This window comes from Aplysia californica, unplaced genomic scaffold (assembly GCF_000002075.1).
Source record: "Aplysia californica isolate F4 #8 unplaced genomic scaffold, AplCal3.0 scaffold00099, whole genome shotgun sequence".
In the NCBI taxonomy this organism is placed as follows: Eukaryota; Metazoa; Mollusca; class Gastropoda; order Aplysiida; family Aplysiidae; genus Aplysia; species Aplysia californica.
The window spans coordinates 1,529,027-1,544,635 of record NW_004797369.1 but is presented as its reverse complement, the minus strand read 5'-3'; the positions used below and the strand labels follow the sequence as shown (position 1 = coordinate 1,544,635).

Genomic DNA, 15,609 nt, shown 5'->3' with positions numbered 1-15,609 from the left:
ATTGTGGTTATTGTAAATTTCGAAGTCACCATGCCTCGATGCTCTATGCATGGATTTATTTCAATTTTAGACACCGAAATTGATATTTCAAATTATTACACATGTTATTTGTTAGGATGAATACACTGTATTTGATAAATGTATATATGATAAAGAACTCAAACTCTGTAAAATGATCCACAGATCTTCAATATATTATAAATAATATAATATTAGCTTCGGCAAAGCCTGCCTTCTCAGGCAAAGCTGGCTGGTTTCTAAAAACTGAAATCACGGGACTAAATTGAAACGAAAGACGAAATTATTCCAAGAGGGAGATTTAGATTTGGCGTCCTTATTATTTCAACTCCTAAACTCAAAATCAGTCTTCACCGTCGTTAGCACTGTGGTGTGAAAACTGAAGATCAGTCTACTTTGGGAGAACGTAAGTACTGACAAAATGTAATTTATAAAAACCCGCCCGTCTTACTAAGGGTTTGTTCAGATGGAGCGTTGTTCAGAAAGGCAAAGGCTTTCGCCCCTGAATCCGACCATGATTTGATGTTTTGCTATTAGATTTGATAGGCTATCTCTCCATATCGACATGGGCAAAAAAGTAATCGTTTAGAAGCAGAAGTAATCGTCGGTGGGGTCAAAACTAGTATCCCCAAACGATTAACCGAAGTGACTATTCGGACTCGAGTCCGAATATGAAAAAATGTTATTCGGACTCTGATTCTTGTCCAGCATGACATCACTTCCGAATTCCTGTGACTCGTGACTCCGGCTTCCTGTCCTGCCTCACTGGTGACTTGCCTCAGGCTGGGTAGAGACTGGGATCACTTCGGGCAAAATGTATACCTGCCAACCCTACAGAAAAAATCGGTAGATCACCGACTTTTGGGTCAAACTACCGATCCACCGATTTTGAGATGAAGCCACCGACATCGGGATTCAGCAGGGTGACTGCCAGGCCTTGGGACTTTGAGAAAGTTATCAGATATTTGAAAACCAAATCCGATAACGTCCGAAAGTTCATTTTTGCCGGTCGCGATTGTGATTCATTCGGCTCCCTTGAGAGTATGTTTCTTCATGCAGACAGGCGGCTATGGTGGCAAGCGGGTGTGATACCGACGTTTGATCGGGATAATCAAGATATACTTTCACTTTCGTTACCACCCAGAAATTTGCTGGTACTAACAGCTGTTGATAACGCAACATTAATTGTAACAACATGCAGGCTGTGCATGGCAAACGCTGTGTCGCCTTGAAAATAAATCAATATTTGTCCTGTGCTGTCACTTGTGAAAAAAAAAGAAAAGAAAAGAAAGTTATAGTACAAGGGTCTTGTCGGGTTCGCCATTGTGACCGGTCAATGAACTTGCGCGTTCCATCACATTGTGAGCACCAGCACTTGTAGGGGTCACCAAAGTTCATTCAAAGTCTGAGCGCTGCGTAGTATAGGACTCCGGAATGGGGGAGGATTATTTTTTTAAAAGATACACTCGGGGGAGGGGGGGGGGGGGTGAAGGCAACACCAGGCCAGGGGACAAAAACTGAACTTGGAAGCTAATTTTAGTATTCTAAATTTTTGATTACCTCTAGATCTAGAAAACTCTCTGCAAAACGCGTGTTGGTGCAGGCCTTGTGTGGACTCGGGGTCCGTCATACTCTTTCCTTGTAAACTCTGCAAAGACAAAAGGCCAAGGCTAGGCCTAAGTCATCCAAGGCCCACCTTTTCTTCATCTTTGCTTCTGTTTTTTTTTATTTTTGGGGGGGAGGGTTGTGGTTTTTTGGTTTCATTTGTGTGTGTGTTCGTGCAGATATGAATAGGACAGGAACTGCACCAACTACTAATAGGGTAAATGCCTCTGGTAGCTTTCATATTTGTCATTTTTTCTTTGTCATTTTCTACATTTGTTTGAAGTCGCAAACGCAATCATGCATATTTGATGTGGGTCAAAATAAAATATTAATAAGGGTCCCAAATTAAGTATGCGACAAGAGGTAATATAGCCTACTACAGATTTTTTCGGTCAACTACAGATTTTTGGACAAAAATTTTCGTCCAACTACAGATTTTGGCCCATGCAATGTTGGCAGGTATGAAAATGGCGTTAAATTGTGCTAGAGCCGAGTTTTTATCTTATGATGAATTTGAGGCCGGCCTGAAAAGTTATAGGGCTTCTAATAAATGTTTATTTGTCAAGAGGTCATCAGAAGCAATTAAAGATGGCTCGTTAGCGTGTGTCGGGGTCGGATGGGCGGCCTGCACACGTGTGGCTGTGTGTGCGTGTCGGGGAAGGGGGCACTATCGGTCCGGGCGTTGAACGTCGCATACGCGTCAGTTCCCCCCCCCCCCCCTCCACGGCAACTGATCATTATTACAATAATAAGCTAGTCTTGACGCAGATCTACGTAATAAATTGTGCGCTGGTCTATGGAATCAAAAGTTGCTCTGTGCTCGGCTCTACACAGCAACACAACTTTTTCTTGGTAAACAATCGAGATGACACAGGCTTGTGTATTTGAACGAATCTGTCTTTTTTTTTTTGCACAGCTCATAACATGCAGGTGCCAGGTGATCTGCTAATCTTCAATTTTACCTTTTTCTACAACAAAGAAAGTGGGAAACATGGGGGGGTGGGGGGCATATCAATGAGGCCGCAGGCATCGGATCGGCAGATAAGGTGTGGGGGAAACTAAAAAATGGCGGAAAATTGGAAGCACTGAACGTTAGATCTATAGAACGAAGACACTTCCTTTTTTCCCAGACCCGTGTCCGAATAACATTTTTTCATATTCGGACTCTATTCTCACCTCGGGTGAGAATAGCGCAGGCAAGTCTTTTGGCTATTCTCACCCGGTGTCCATTCACTGTTATTTATAGCCTAGATCTAGATCTAGATCTAAGCTAACCAATTTTGCGTTCATCCTAAACCACAGAATTCTACACTGTGAAAACAGAAAAATTGTAGAATTCTGTGCCGTGAACAAACATTCCATTACTACTGTTAGCCTACTAAAAGCGTACAATTTTGTCTGTGGGCAGTGGAGAGAGGGAGAGAGAGAGAGGAATAGCGCGAGAACTTCCGGGCAAAACAAAATGGCGACCCGCGTAGTTCGGCTCGATTTGAAAAGTTAAATAGCCGTAGCATCTTTGTAGACGACCAAATTAATTTACTTTTACGTGTTTTAACATCATTTTTTTACTTTGTTTTGGTCAATTTGATCGTCCACACCGATAGACAGTATTCAGAAAGAGACAAGAGAGAGAGAAGAGGGGAGGAGTAGATCTTGCGAGAACTTCCGGGCAAAACAAAATGGCGACCCCGTAGTTCGGCTCGATTCGAAAAGTGAAATAGCCATAGCATCTTTGTGGACGATCAAATTAGCTTACTTTTGTGCTATAACGTAATCTTTTCTTTGCCTTTATCCATTTGATCATCCACATCGATAGAGAGTATTCCGAAATTAGGAAAAACAGGTCTTGTTTCACACCGGGGGAGAATAGCCTACGGTGGCAAGTCTCACCCGGGGTGAGAGGTCGATCGTATTTCTATTCTCACCCCGGGTGAGAATAGTCACTTCCATCCCCAAACGGGACCGCAATTGTACAGGAGCGCCAGAAAATCTGGGGGGTTACAGCCCTCTGTTTTAACCCGTAATTTGATATTTTACAGTTAGGTTTGAAATTTTCTTGAAAATAATGGATTTGCGACAATTTTAGTGGCTTTATGTGTGGTCTACAGTAAACAGTGTAGTACTGTAGTTTGACCCCCAAAGCAGTGCATCTATGTTCGGGAGTGAAAGTAAAAATGTAGTGTCAATTGCCACCGAGTGATGCGGTGGCAATTGATGCCAGCCACCGTGTAAGTTGGAGCTCTTTTGCATTGGAGAGTAGATCTAACCTATGTGTGCCTTGTGCTCAGTGTTCTGCGTTCGTGAACTTCTGCTTAGCCTACGCATGCCTCTCTGTCTGTCTGTGTGTGTGTGGGGGCTCTCTCTGTCCCTCACCTCTGTCCCCCTGATTTATGTTCGCAGATATAAAAAGAATTTCTGCTTGAGTTTGTGTGCGTTTGTGGCCTACTTTTAGAATCGCCTGTGTTGGTTCTACACGAAGCCCGAAGCGTAGGCTTAGGCGTCAAATGAAATTAGTAGAGAACAAATTGACCCTCTTAGACATGAGGAGCTCGAAAGGATAGCCAGGAAACAAGACTTCCATTTTACTGTACAAAATCTTTCAAATGAGCTTGAATATATGCAAAATGATATTACCTGATAAAAATAAGTTTATAATTTTGAATACCATTGTGCAGGTAAAAAGAAGAATTTGAGTGCAATGCCAATACATTCGGAAATTGACCTAGATCTGTACTATTTCATTTCGAACCCCGGAATGTGTAACTACTCTTTTTATGACTTATCAACTTAATTAAGAGAGGGGGTTAGAACTTATTCATATGTTCCTAACACATTATGATTAGAAAGCTACAACTTTTGCCTATAGACGTCTCGACAACCTTGTTGTTGTTGTTGTTATCGATCCTGCAACGTCTGGGCTCTCGCCCTTCTGTCCAATGCCATGTAGTGATAGTGAAAAGTGCAGGTTTGCTGCAGTTGCTGTAATGTTCTGTAGAGTGTGTTGTCAAAGTTAGGTCTCGGAGGGAGGAGTGTAGCTCTGATGTCATTTAAGGCTGTACAATGGATAAGGTGATGTTCCACTATCTCATATGCATAGTCACACAAAGGGCACATTGGGAGAAGTTCTGGTTTTATTCTGTTCAAGTGAAAGTTGAGCTGTATAATATGTTCTTTTCTTAGGCGGAAGATCGTGGTCTGTTTCTTTCTCTGTAGGTGGTTGATATTGTCATTTCGTTTTGTCGTAGTCATATGTTTGAAAACTGCTCTGCCTGTCTTTCCCAAGGCCCATCTGTTCATCGAATCTTGTTTGCTGTTGCTTTTAATGATTTGTTTCTCGACAACCTTAGGAATTCATGATTCGAAGAGGCTACCGGTACTTAAGTACGGCTAGACTGGCAGGCTAGCCATACTTAATGACGGCTAGACGGCTGGGCTAGCCGTATTTAATAATGATGGCTAGCCATATTTAAAAAACGGTATTTAATAATGATAGCTAGCCTGACAAACTTTACTGCAAAAAAAAAAGGCCTGAGTTTTTAATAAATTTTTAGTCTGCAGTACCTAAAGTATTTGTATTTGAGACGAAACCAAAAGGTGCCTTACTGACAACGCATGTATTTTAATCCTGAAGCTTTGAAGGTCATCTTTGACCTTGACCTTGACCATGGGGTCAGATGGAGTTGTCGTGCATCTAGATCTACACAAGTTGTCTATGACTATCAACTTGGATAGAGAAAAAAAGGCCGCTGAAATGGCCATTGTCAAACAACGTGGCCTCACACAATACAATACACTATTGGAGAATGTCAGAGTTTGAGTTCGCACAGTGCACACACAACACAGCGAGTCGCACAATACGATACTTCTGTGTAGAATGAGGGTTGACCTTCCGGTTACTGTGTACGTAGACTGAGAATACTTGCCCGGTTACTGTGTACGTAGACACTCCCTAAACATAAATCCAATACTTTTTTATTAATCAAACTTGCTGTAACAACCGCTCGTTCAAGTCAATCACCACATAAAGACACTGCCAAAGACATCCATCTAAATTGACAACTTTTCTCATCGACTATTCGGCTGTACACTGATAATGTCCCTAATGCTTTGCTTTGTTCACAGTGTACGTTAACAAGAACCATGTTGGCCTCACAGAGGGAAAAACGTGCCACAGCTGGCAACAAGATGTCAAAGTTGTTGGAGGCAGAGGACGAGGACGAGTTTTACAAGACTACTTATGGGGGTTTCGATGAGGTATAATTCCAGTTTATATTTGTATTCTTTGACCATGAAAAGAAAACCAGTGCCTCTCTAATATTTTGCTAGAGAAATGTTTTTATTTTTTGTTTTCCTTGGATAATGAGATACAGAACTGTCTATAGTATGTTATTATATAAATTGTATCTTTATGAACAGCTTGAGAAAATATATAATTTCGTTTTAAGGGGGAAAACATACCGCAATAGTGATTCATAAGTTGGGTTCTTTCCGGAAGATTTACAATATAAAAAACAACAACAACTTTTTCTTAGTATGTTACAGACATCCATGTATTTGGGAGTGTATCTTTATCTGTCTGAGTTATGTTGGATTCACAAGTATTTACAAGCTCTGTATACTGACTCTTGCATGACCGTTCAAGTCAACAATAATTTGTGTGTGCGGCTTGACATATTTCGCGTGGGCATGGTACTTCGCAGCTCTACAAGTTTTGCTCTCAATCACTTTGCAGTATAGCTCTATGTGAGAAAATCTAATTTGTTGTGTCAGGATCAGTTTGTCATCCTGTTCTTCTCACACAAACATGTCATGGGTCCACAGACTTTATAAAGTAAATGCCATCGAACCTGCTCATCCCCTGGGGCAGTGCCACTGACTGAAGTGTCTTTAGGCCATTCCCAAAGGGGGGACATTTCTCGTTCATGCATAGTAGAATTGTAAATGGGCTGACTCGTGTCAAGCTCATAACTGTGCCTGATCTACAACAGGGAACTGCTGCTTTTTCTTTCCTAATCCTTACTATTGTCCTTTTTCCTCTACTTCTTTTGTATATTTGTCACTCTCTTGTGACCTGCTATTTCCGGGGTGCCTTGATAGTCGAAGCAGACCTTGTGCTGTTGAAGCTAGAGAGGTGAGCAAAATAAGTCTGATTCCCTGGAAAGACTTCTCTGTTGACACCCGCCCCTTGGCACTCATATGACCTTATGCAGTTGCGAGCGCCGTAAAACCCTCTACTATAATGAAAAAATGAACCTGCTCAATTGGCCACCTATAAGACAGTCATTTGTACAAACAGTCATTTCCCGTTTTCCCCCTTGCGTGTATTTTACATTATAATGACACTATGTAAGACATCCATCTAATAATAGATATGTCTAAGGTGGCCATTGTTCTCCAAGACAATGGGTGGCTGTCTCAGACAATTTCGACAGTATTATGAGTATTTTGTGCTTGTCTGTAAAATGCAAGTGTGTATCCCCAGACATCCACTGCTGATTGGTTGTTTCTATTTAAAGTTGGTTAACTGCTTCTTCACATTTTCACATTGTGTTTTACAATTTCACATCAGTTGCAAGCTTTCATATTTGAATACTAATCCTTTGTTTGTACTTTCTCTTTACAAAACAGGAAGAGGAGGACAGAGACTATAATTCCTCACAGTCTGACTCAGATGATGTCATTGACTCTGACTTCAGCATAGATGAAAATGATGAGGTCAAAAGTGATGATGATGGTGATGACAAGCCAAAGAGGAAGAGAAAAGGAGTCGTTACAAAAGCTTACAAGGTTTACTATTATATTTTTAAAATTAACTTTTTGGTTGTTGTCTTTAAAGTACATCCTTTGTTACTTGTCAAGTGGACCTGCATTACCTCTTTTGGTTGCAAATGTCTTTATCAGTAAATATATTGTCCTTATTATTGGGAAAGAGAAGAAGTAAGGATACTGTTCATGGTAAATTTTAGAAATATTACACTTTATGATTCTGTAGTTTTTGCCTGTTTCCCCTCAACAAGACCAGTTTTTCTCGTTATGCTTTCTTCTATTTAATCATATTCTTACATGGAGCCAGCATCGACATACGTATGCAATGAAATCTACACACCAAATGTTCACTTTCACAGAAACTATTTTTAGGCAAGCATATGAGCTCAGCAGAGCAGGTCAGTCGGTGGAAGGGGTTTTCTATTGATCCAATCACTTGTTCCTCTCTCATAGTCACAGAGTCGGAATGTCTTATAAAAGATCGCCCATTCATGGACATTCTTTCTCACCACGTAAGAAGCATTGGGACTGATGTTGATTGATAGTTTTAACATGCAATAAAATCGTTGTGACAATAATGGGTTGTAAAGCTTCCCTCTCAAACCTCAGATTTTCACCTTCCTCAAGACAACGCAGACCACTTAGGCGTGAACACATACATTATATTTGATTTTTTAAATGAAAGAAAACCTCTCTATCTTTCCTTGGGTGTCAGTATTGCCAACAGATCATAATTCAATCTTAGAATGAACAAGGGAAGCTATTTGGTAGGGGCAAAATTGTGCTCATTGAAATCTGCTTATGAACCCGGTTTTTCTGTCTTATACTGACCAGGTTCTGAGATGTATATTATTATTATTATTTTTGTTGCTATTATAATCATTATAATAATATGTGTATGGTCTATGGATGTGTGTGTGTATGTGTCTCTTTCCTTTATAGTTTATGATGGACCATTTAGCTCTATTTAGGCAAAAGCTTTGTTTAAAAAAATGAGAATAAAAATTCTTCTGAATAACTAGTGAAAAAAGAAAAACAACAACTCGGGTTTCAGATCTGTTTTGGTTTGTTCAAACCCCTTTTATGACAGAAGAAAAAAGACCCAATAATACCCCTGATTTGTCTGAATGTGCTTATCTTGTCCTGCAAAAAGTGGAATTGGAAACGTTTTGAGTTACTGATACCGTGAGGTCAGAAAACAAATGCTCTGTCTGCTCAGTCAAAATCGTAAGAATATTGCGAGTCGTTATCGAGGTATTCCAAGAATTGTATTCCAAAAAGCTTGACATGATTTGAAACTTTTAAAATTTGACATCAAATTCCCCAAAACTAGATACTGAGCAGATATGACTTTGTAATTTTGAGGAGCTCAGTGGCTCAATTCTGGAGTATTTTATACATAGACTGCAATAAGTCAGGTAGGCTTTGGGGAATGCCGTTTGCTTTTATCAGTGCCTTTTGAACCAGTACTGAACAAGGGATGCTTACATTTAAAAAAAAAAATTTTTTTTTAAAAATAGGAAACCATTTGCTCAATTCTGGAGTCTTTTGTAGAAAGTGATACAAGCCTACTATATGATAAACTCTTAAATTCAAAATCATGACCATCTGGCTGTGTTCTTAAGAATACTGAGAGCTACTTTTGTGTACATTTTAAGGTCTAAATAATGTGTGGTTATTTCTAAAATGTGATGGAGATGTTTGTGCCAACAGAATTTTGTTTATATATATGTTTAACATCTCCTATTTTTGTGACCATTTGTGCATTTTTGTTGTTGGATGAAGGATCCTAAAGGAGACAAAGCACCAGAGAAGAAGCCTCCTGTAAAGAAGGCAAAGAAGGAAAAGCCCAAAGAAGTTCCTTCCACTGTACAGATTTATGTTTCTCCAGGTTTGCTAGATCCTTTTGTTTATATGTACTTTGTGAATGTGTCTCAACCCTTACTTTGAATCCACGATATTTGTGACAACTTCTGGAGATTCTGGAAAATTCGTACTAAAAAAAAATTTAAAAAAATAGGATTAACTTTTGGAGATTTTGGAAAACTCTTACTCAAAGCGCGAAAGAAAAACATGGTTACTTGTGGAGATTAAAAAAAAAATTTTGCTTTAAAAAAATGAAGTAAAAATGTGGTTAACTGGGCTTGTCCTGATGCAAATGCAGACAAGTGCCAATAAAACGAGTATAGAAAAGAAGGCAACAGGGAGTGTGCTCCCCACACAGACAATGCCTATTCAAATTAGTGAATCGTTCAACTGGTGACTAAATTTGAAACATATGAAGATCTTTTTGTATTTCACATCGTTTTCTATGTTTGTTAGCTTAGCATCATTCCTTATAAAGATTCCAGGAAGGTTTATAACTAAAAAAGTGAATAATAAAGCTAGAGAGGGTTTTTTGTGGGTTGTTTTTTTTTTCAATATTTTTCCAATTAAGTAGAAAGTACACTACATTCTGCATTCCACTTTCAATATTCTATTTCATCTGGTTGTTACTGTGTCTCTGCATTTGCAGTTATGTAAAAAAAATCCATGTAGTTATTTCTTGCATTATTTTTTTCAACTGCAGAGAGAAAATCTGTGCGTCGCTCGACTGCCTTGAAGTCTGAAGCAGCTCTATCCCGACAAAAACTGGACCTTCAGAAGGACAAGATGCTGAAAGACATGGCAGCCAAGAAGAATGTGGCCAGTATCCGGCGCATGACGCAAGAGGAGCTCCTGGAAGAGGCAAAAGTTACAGAGATTCAGAACATGAAAAGCTTAGGTATGGCCACAGTTCTGGTGGGAATTTGTTAAGTTGTAGTTATGTCATGTGGACATGATAATAATAACAATAATGTAGATCATATCTATAGCGCCCACTCCCATGTGAACACAGCTCTAGGCGCTTCACATGAATGCATGTACAAGCAATATTCACAAGCGTGCATGCGTGCACACACACACACGCACACGCACACGCACACGCACACGAGGTTGCGGATAGTTTGTACAATTGCCATGCCCTGATTGATATTGACATTTTTTTCTTTATTGGTTAACTTAAATTATGGATTTGTCAAACTCATTTGTCAATATCTGACATATTTGGGTTATCGTGCCCGGCTGTATATATATATTTTGGATTGTAGAAGAATTCTTTATTCTTCTTAGCATTATGTGAGCTTTTACTTGGAATTTCTGTGGATTTTTCAAGTTATGTCTTTCCTTTTGCTTCATGTTATCCAGCATTCTGTTACTGTGTGTGCAAGAGGAAAAGCTACAAATGCACGATTTTTGGATACTATGATAAAATTTTCATTTGAACAGATGGATGGAACATCAGACATAATTGATTTACCTCATGAAATAAGTACCTACATTTTTGCTGCCCAGAATTGTGTGCTTCAGTCGTAAAATATATGTTTATCTCACTTCTAGAGAACTATCAGAAGCTTGAACTGGAGAAGAAGCGGGCCCGTGTTGTGAAGCAGGCATACCAGGGTCCCATTATCAGATACCACTCCCTGACGATGCCTCTGATTGATGAGTTGCCGTATGAACCGGACGTGGACGTTGACTCTGAGGAGTGAGTTGAGCTTTTTAAAAGGAAATTTCCCCCCCCGTTTTGTTTTTAAGAAAAAGAACTGTTAACAGTGGGAAGTTTTATTTTTGCAGTAAAGAAAACGTTGACTAGAAAATTGGAACATATAAGAAAAAGGTTCACTCTTGGGAAGGAAAATTCAGAGCATTCTTACAGATTCAATCGAAGCACCTAGCTCAGGACAAAAGCCACATTTCTTGCAGTACTTCAGAAAGGGGATAAGTTATCTTAATCTATTTCCCAACAAAGACATGGTTCGGTATATTTTGAATGCTTAAACATATTTTACATGAGTTGTGAAGTTTCAATGTTTGCTTCGGAATGAATCTTGTAGAGGTCACTCTGTATGAATGGAAAAGTATTTAGCCTTTTTCTTATTTGGTTATGGTAATGGACTGGTGTCTGTGCTGTACAGTTACTGGCTTTGCCGTAGCATACAGAAGATCCAAGTTCGATTCATGTTCGGGGAATTTTTTTGTGGAGTATCTCTGTTTTTCTGCTGACATGTTGTTTCCCACTCAGTCTGGGTTGGGCCTGAAAGGCAGGCTTGAAGCCAACCAACTAACCCATCTAAAATTGTGTAAATGCTTCCCCCCCCCCCCCCCCCCCCCCAAAAAAAAAGCGCACGAAGATAAGGGGCTTTGAAAATGAAAGAGAGGACCGCAAAGTTTCAGTTTTACTAGTTTTAGTAATGTTGATTGACCTTATTGTCTAAAAGTTACAGAATGTTCCACAATGTGTCTTATAATAAATTTTCCCTTTTAATATTTTGAAGTGTATATAGACAGCGAAAGATCTTGTCAGTTTGTTAGTGTTTGAGCGCTTAATCAGCTGCTTGCACTGTATGCTTCCCGGGAAGCTGAGAATGTGTCGGAGTGTTCTATGGTCTGCTGGGGTAATAATATAGTGTAAAGTGCATAGAGCCTGCTGTTGAGCGGGGATATGCGCTATACAAATGCTATTTATTTATTTATTATTATTATTATTATTATTATTATCATTATTATTAAGTGTGGCAGAGACGAAGAAGCCCGACTTGACGGTGGATGAGAAGTGTGAGAGGACGTTCATCACCTTCACGGATGAAACGACCTTCAAAGAAGTTTTCTCGCAAGAGTAAGTTCTGTCTATGTTAGTGGTGAGAGATTGTTCTATCTACAGTCGACTACGCTTGTAGCGATGTCGTTAGGGGGTCAGAAAAAAGATCGCAACGTCCGAAGTTCGCAAAAGCCGTTGGAAGAAAAATTCAAGGGAAATAATCCCAGTACTCAGTCTCACTTGTAGTTGTCCCTCATGGCGCTTGGCGAGGCGGAAGATATTCGGGGACGTCTCCGGCGAGCACCCAGGAACTATTCGGAGACGTACTCCCGCACACAGATGTACTGCTTTAGGGGGGGGTCAAACTGCGTGTTATTTGCTGCAGATCACAGATATAGCCACTAAAAATGTCGCAAAGCAATAATTATTTTCAAGAAAATTTCAAACTTAACTGCAAAATATCAAATAATGCTTTAAAACTAAAACAGGGGGCCTGTAACCCCCAACATTTTGTTTACTTGGTCTAGAGGCAAGAAGCCTTTTGATTGGTCCATCTCCATCGGAGAGGTCTGTGGATAGATACTGCGTTAGGCGAAGTGAGAGAGAGGCAGTTTCGTGTTCGCTTCGGCGCTTATCATGTAAGGTTATCAATAGTATCATGAGGGAGATTGTTGGCTAAGTGTCTGATACCTCGTACTATTGTGTGAATGTGCTTTACTTTACAAAACATCATCGGGTTCATCAGTGCTAGGTCAAAATTACATGCAGAAAACTTTATTAAAACAGTTATATTTTTACTATAAACTATTTGGGCCGGGGATAAGAATACACATCCCTACAGCTGTCGCGATGGATGTAGTAAATTCGGTACAACCGTTTCAATTTTATTGAGTTTGTGTTACATCGGTGCCTGTTCCACGGAAAAAGATCGCTACGTCCGAAGATCTTTACAACCGACTTGGCTACAAGTGACGTGGACAGTACCCCTCACTTGCGTCATCATCTACTATCCTTTTGATCGTAACTTTAAAACTTATTGAAATAAAACTTCTAACATTGTTGGCCATGTTTTTAACCTAGTGAAGGCGTTTGGACACTGGGGTGGGGGAGGGAATAAAAAGAAAAAAGTATCATATTCTGAACGTTTTCGGAATTACATGGGTTTAGGTGATTTTGTGTAGCCATATTTGATCCTGAACTTGTACTTGATGTTCATTTTTCATATTGTTTACAGTCCTGTGAATGCTAGTTTTATGAATATATTTGATAGAGGCTCAGTTTTGTTATTGTTGTATTCTTCACAAAAATTTTCATCATTCAGTATTGATTTTTCATAAATTGCAACTTTGCTTATTACCTCTTTCAGTACTGTGCAGTTATTTTAGGGACGGAGCCTCCGTATGTAATGTCCATCTCTACTGACATCGGTTGTGTAGTGGTTAGGCGCTTTGCTGTTGCATGCAGAAGGCCTGAGTTTGATTCCAGAGTGGGGAGAAAATTTTTATCGAATGCCCAGTATCTCTGTCTTCCTGCTGGGATATTGTATCCCTCTCAGTCTGGGTTGGCCTCGACAGGCAGGGTCAGAAGCCTGCCTCCTAAGTGGTCTTAACTGTTCTGTGGGGTTCATAAAACACTCTTAAAAACTCAACATCTGATTTAAGTTAAAAAATGCCACTATGGAGATCAAACCAGGATCATCTGCATCATAGCACTGCTTGGTATCGACAGAGCTAAGAGCATTTACAATCTATTCACAGAAAATGCAAGCCGCCCTCCAAGACTATGTGTGCTGTGACCAAACTGCCAGCAAAGTACTTCGACCCGATCACTCAGGTGAGAATGGATGGTTTGCGGGTGCTCTGGGGTGGTTTGCTCCTTCTTTCCTATCAAACTTCTATCGTCCTTATCTCCACTTCTTCTTTTTTATGCTTGTTACTCTCGTGTAACACCTCTAATCTTCTGGCGCTCATATGACCTTATGCGGTTGCGAGTGCCGTAAAACCTCTACTAAAACTAAACTCAGGTAAGTGATGAGCCTTGAAACAGGTCTACTTTGTTCGCGTGACTTGTCCTCTCTGTTAACATAGGTAGTTGAAGGATGCCACTGATAGGTCCAACGTCTCTTCTTTCCCCTCAATCGTTTCTCTCACCCCCTGGGGCAGTGCCACTGACTGAAGTGTCTTTAGGCCATTCCCAAAGGGAGGACATTTCTCGTTCAAGCATAGTAGAATTGTAAATGGGCTGACTCATGTCACGCTCTTAACTATGCCTGATCTACAACAGGGAACTGCTGCTTTTTCTTTCCTGATCCTTACTATTGTCATTTTCCTCTATTTCTTTTGTATGTTTGTCACTCTCTTGTGACCTGCTATTTCCGGAGTGCCTTGATGGTCGAAGCAGACCTTGTGCTGTTGAAGCTAGAGAGGTGAGCAGTCTAAGTCCGATTCCCTGTAAAGACTTCTCTTTTGACACCCACCCCTTGGCGCTCATATGACCTTATGCAGTTGCGAGCGCCGTAAAACCCTCTACTATTTAAAAAAAAAATCGTTCCTCTCTGTTTGTCTTGCTTTTCCCCAGCATTAAGTGACAAGTGACTTGTTCTCTTGATGTGATCTCTTTTTTCAAAGTTGTTGGTATTTCCCAAGTCAAAGATACCAAAGATAGAACGCTATGAGATAGTTCAGGTCTCTATTTGAGATACTAAAACAAAAATCATCCACATTTTTGGTAGTGATGTCTTTGGCATTTAATATTTTATTTAGGGAGGGATGTATCTGGTAGACAAAGAGCTAGAACAAAATTTTTTCTAAGAGGATTTATATTTTAGAAATGAAATGACAAGTTTTTATCAATGCCTGTAACGATGACATCTCAGATTTTGTTTGTGTGTTGTGGAAGATGCTCTTTGAGACTGAAACTGCTTGTACCGTGCAGTCATTGGTGCCTCTATTCTTTTAGACCGTTGTCTTTGATGTGATTGGTGGGTGCTCTGGTGTGGTTTGCTCTTTCCTTTCCATGAAATATCTATCGTTCTTATCCTCCTCCATTTTTGTGTTAGTTACTCTCTTGTAATACCTCTAATCTTTGGCACTGATATGATGTAATGTATTGCAAGTGCCGTAAAACGCTTACTAAAAAAAAGAAAGAAAAATATCTGTTGTCTGTTGTGTAGTTGGATAGGCACTTCACTGTTGCATGCTGGAAACTGGAATTCAATTCCCGAGTAAGGAGACTTTTTATTGAGTAACTCGGTCTCTCTGCTGGGACATCGTATCCCTCTCTGGGTTGGCCTTGCCCACTTCCTAAACATCATTAATGATCTAAATTGTGTTGATGGAGGCATAAAATGCTTTCCTTTACAAAAAAAATCTTTTTAGTTTGTGGCAAAGTCAGTGGAAATGGATTGCTTTGGTTGACGCAGTCAGTTTCTTAAAAAAAAAAAAAAGGACGGGTGTGTGAGGTAGCTTGATTTCCAGGGAGCTGACTATCAGTGTTGAAGTATGTGAAGCTCGACTGACAACAAAGATAGTGAATAACAAGATGGGCCACTCAGCCAAAAAAGTGTCCGCAGGAAGTATGCTCTTTGCTTCAGATGGCGC

General features: G+C 40.0%; 1 protein-coding gene across 2 annotated transcripts in view; it reads left to right on the top strand.

Moving 5' to 3' along the window:
- The first annotated feature begins 75 nt into the window (after positions 1-75).
- The window catches only part of LOC101856643 (vacuolar protein sorting-associated protein 72 homolog), a 16,888-nt gene continuing 1,354 nt past the window's right edge, over positions 76-15,609 (top strand). Inside the window, exons 1-8 of one of the 2 annotated variants that reach the window (XM_005095275.3) lie at positions 76-424; positions 5,746-5,877; positions 7,252-7,410; positions 9,175-9,280; positions 9,959-10,153; positions 10,810-10,957; positions 11,984-12,088; positions 13,768-13,843. In XM_005095275.3, coding sequence (XP_005095332.1) covers positions 5,764-5,877; positions 7,252-7,410; positions 9,175-9,280; positions 9,959-10,153; positions 10,810-10,957; positions 11,984-12,088; positions 13,768-13,843 — 903 coding nt within the window. In that variant the 5' untranslated portion in view covers positions 76-424; positions 5,746-5,763. Of the gene's footprint in view, positions 425-832; positions 942-5,745; positions 5,878-7,251; positions 7,411-9,174; positions 9,281-9,958; positions 10,154-10,809; positions 10,958-11,983; positions 12,089-13,767; positions 13,844-15,609 lie in introns of those variants that run through there. The other variant, XM_035968950.1, reaches the window with a different exon arrangement.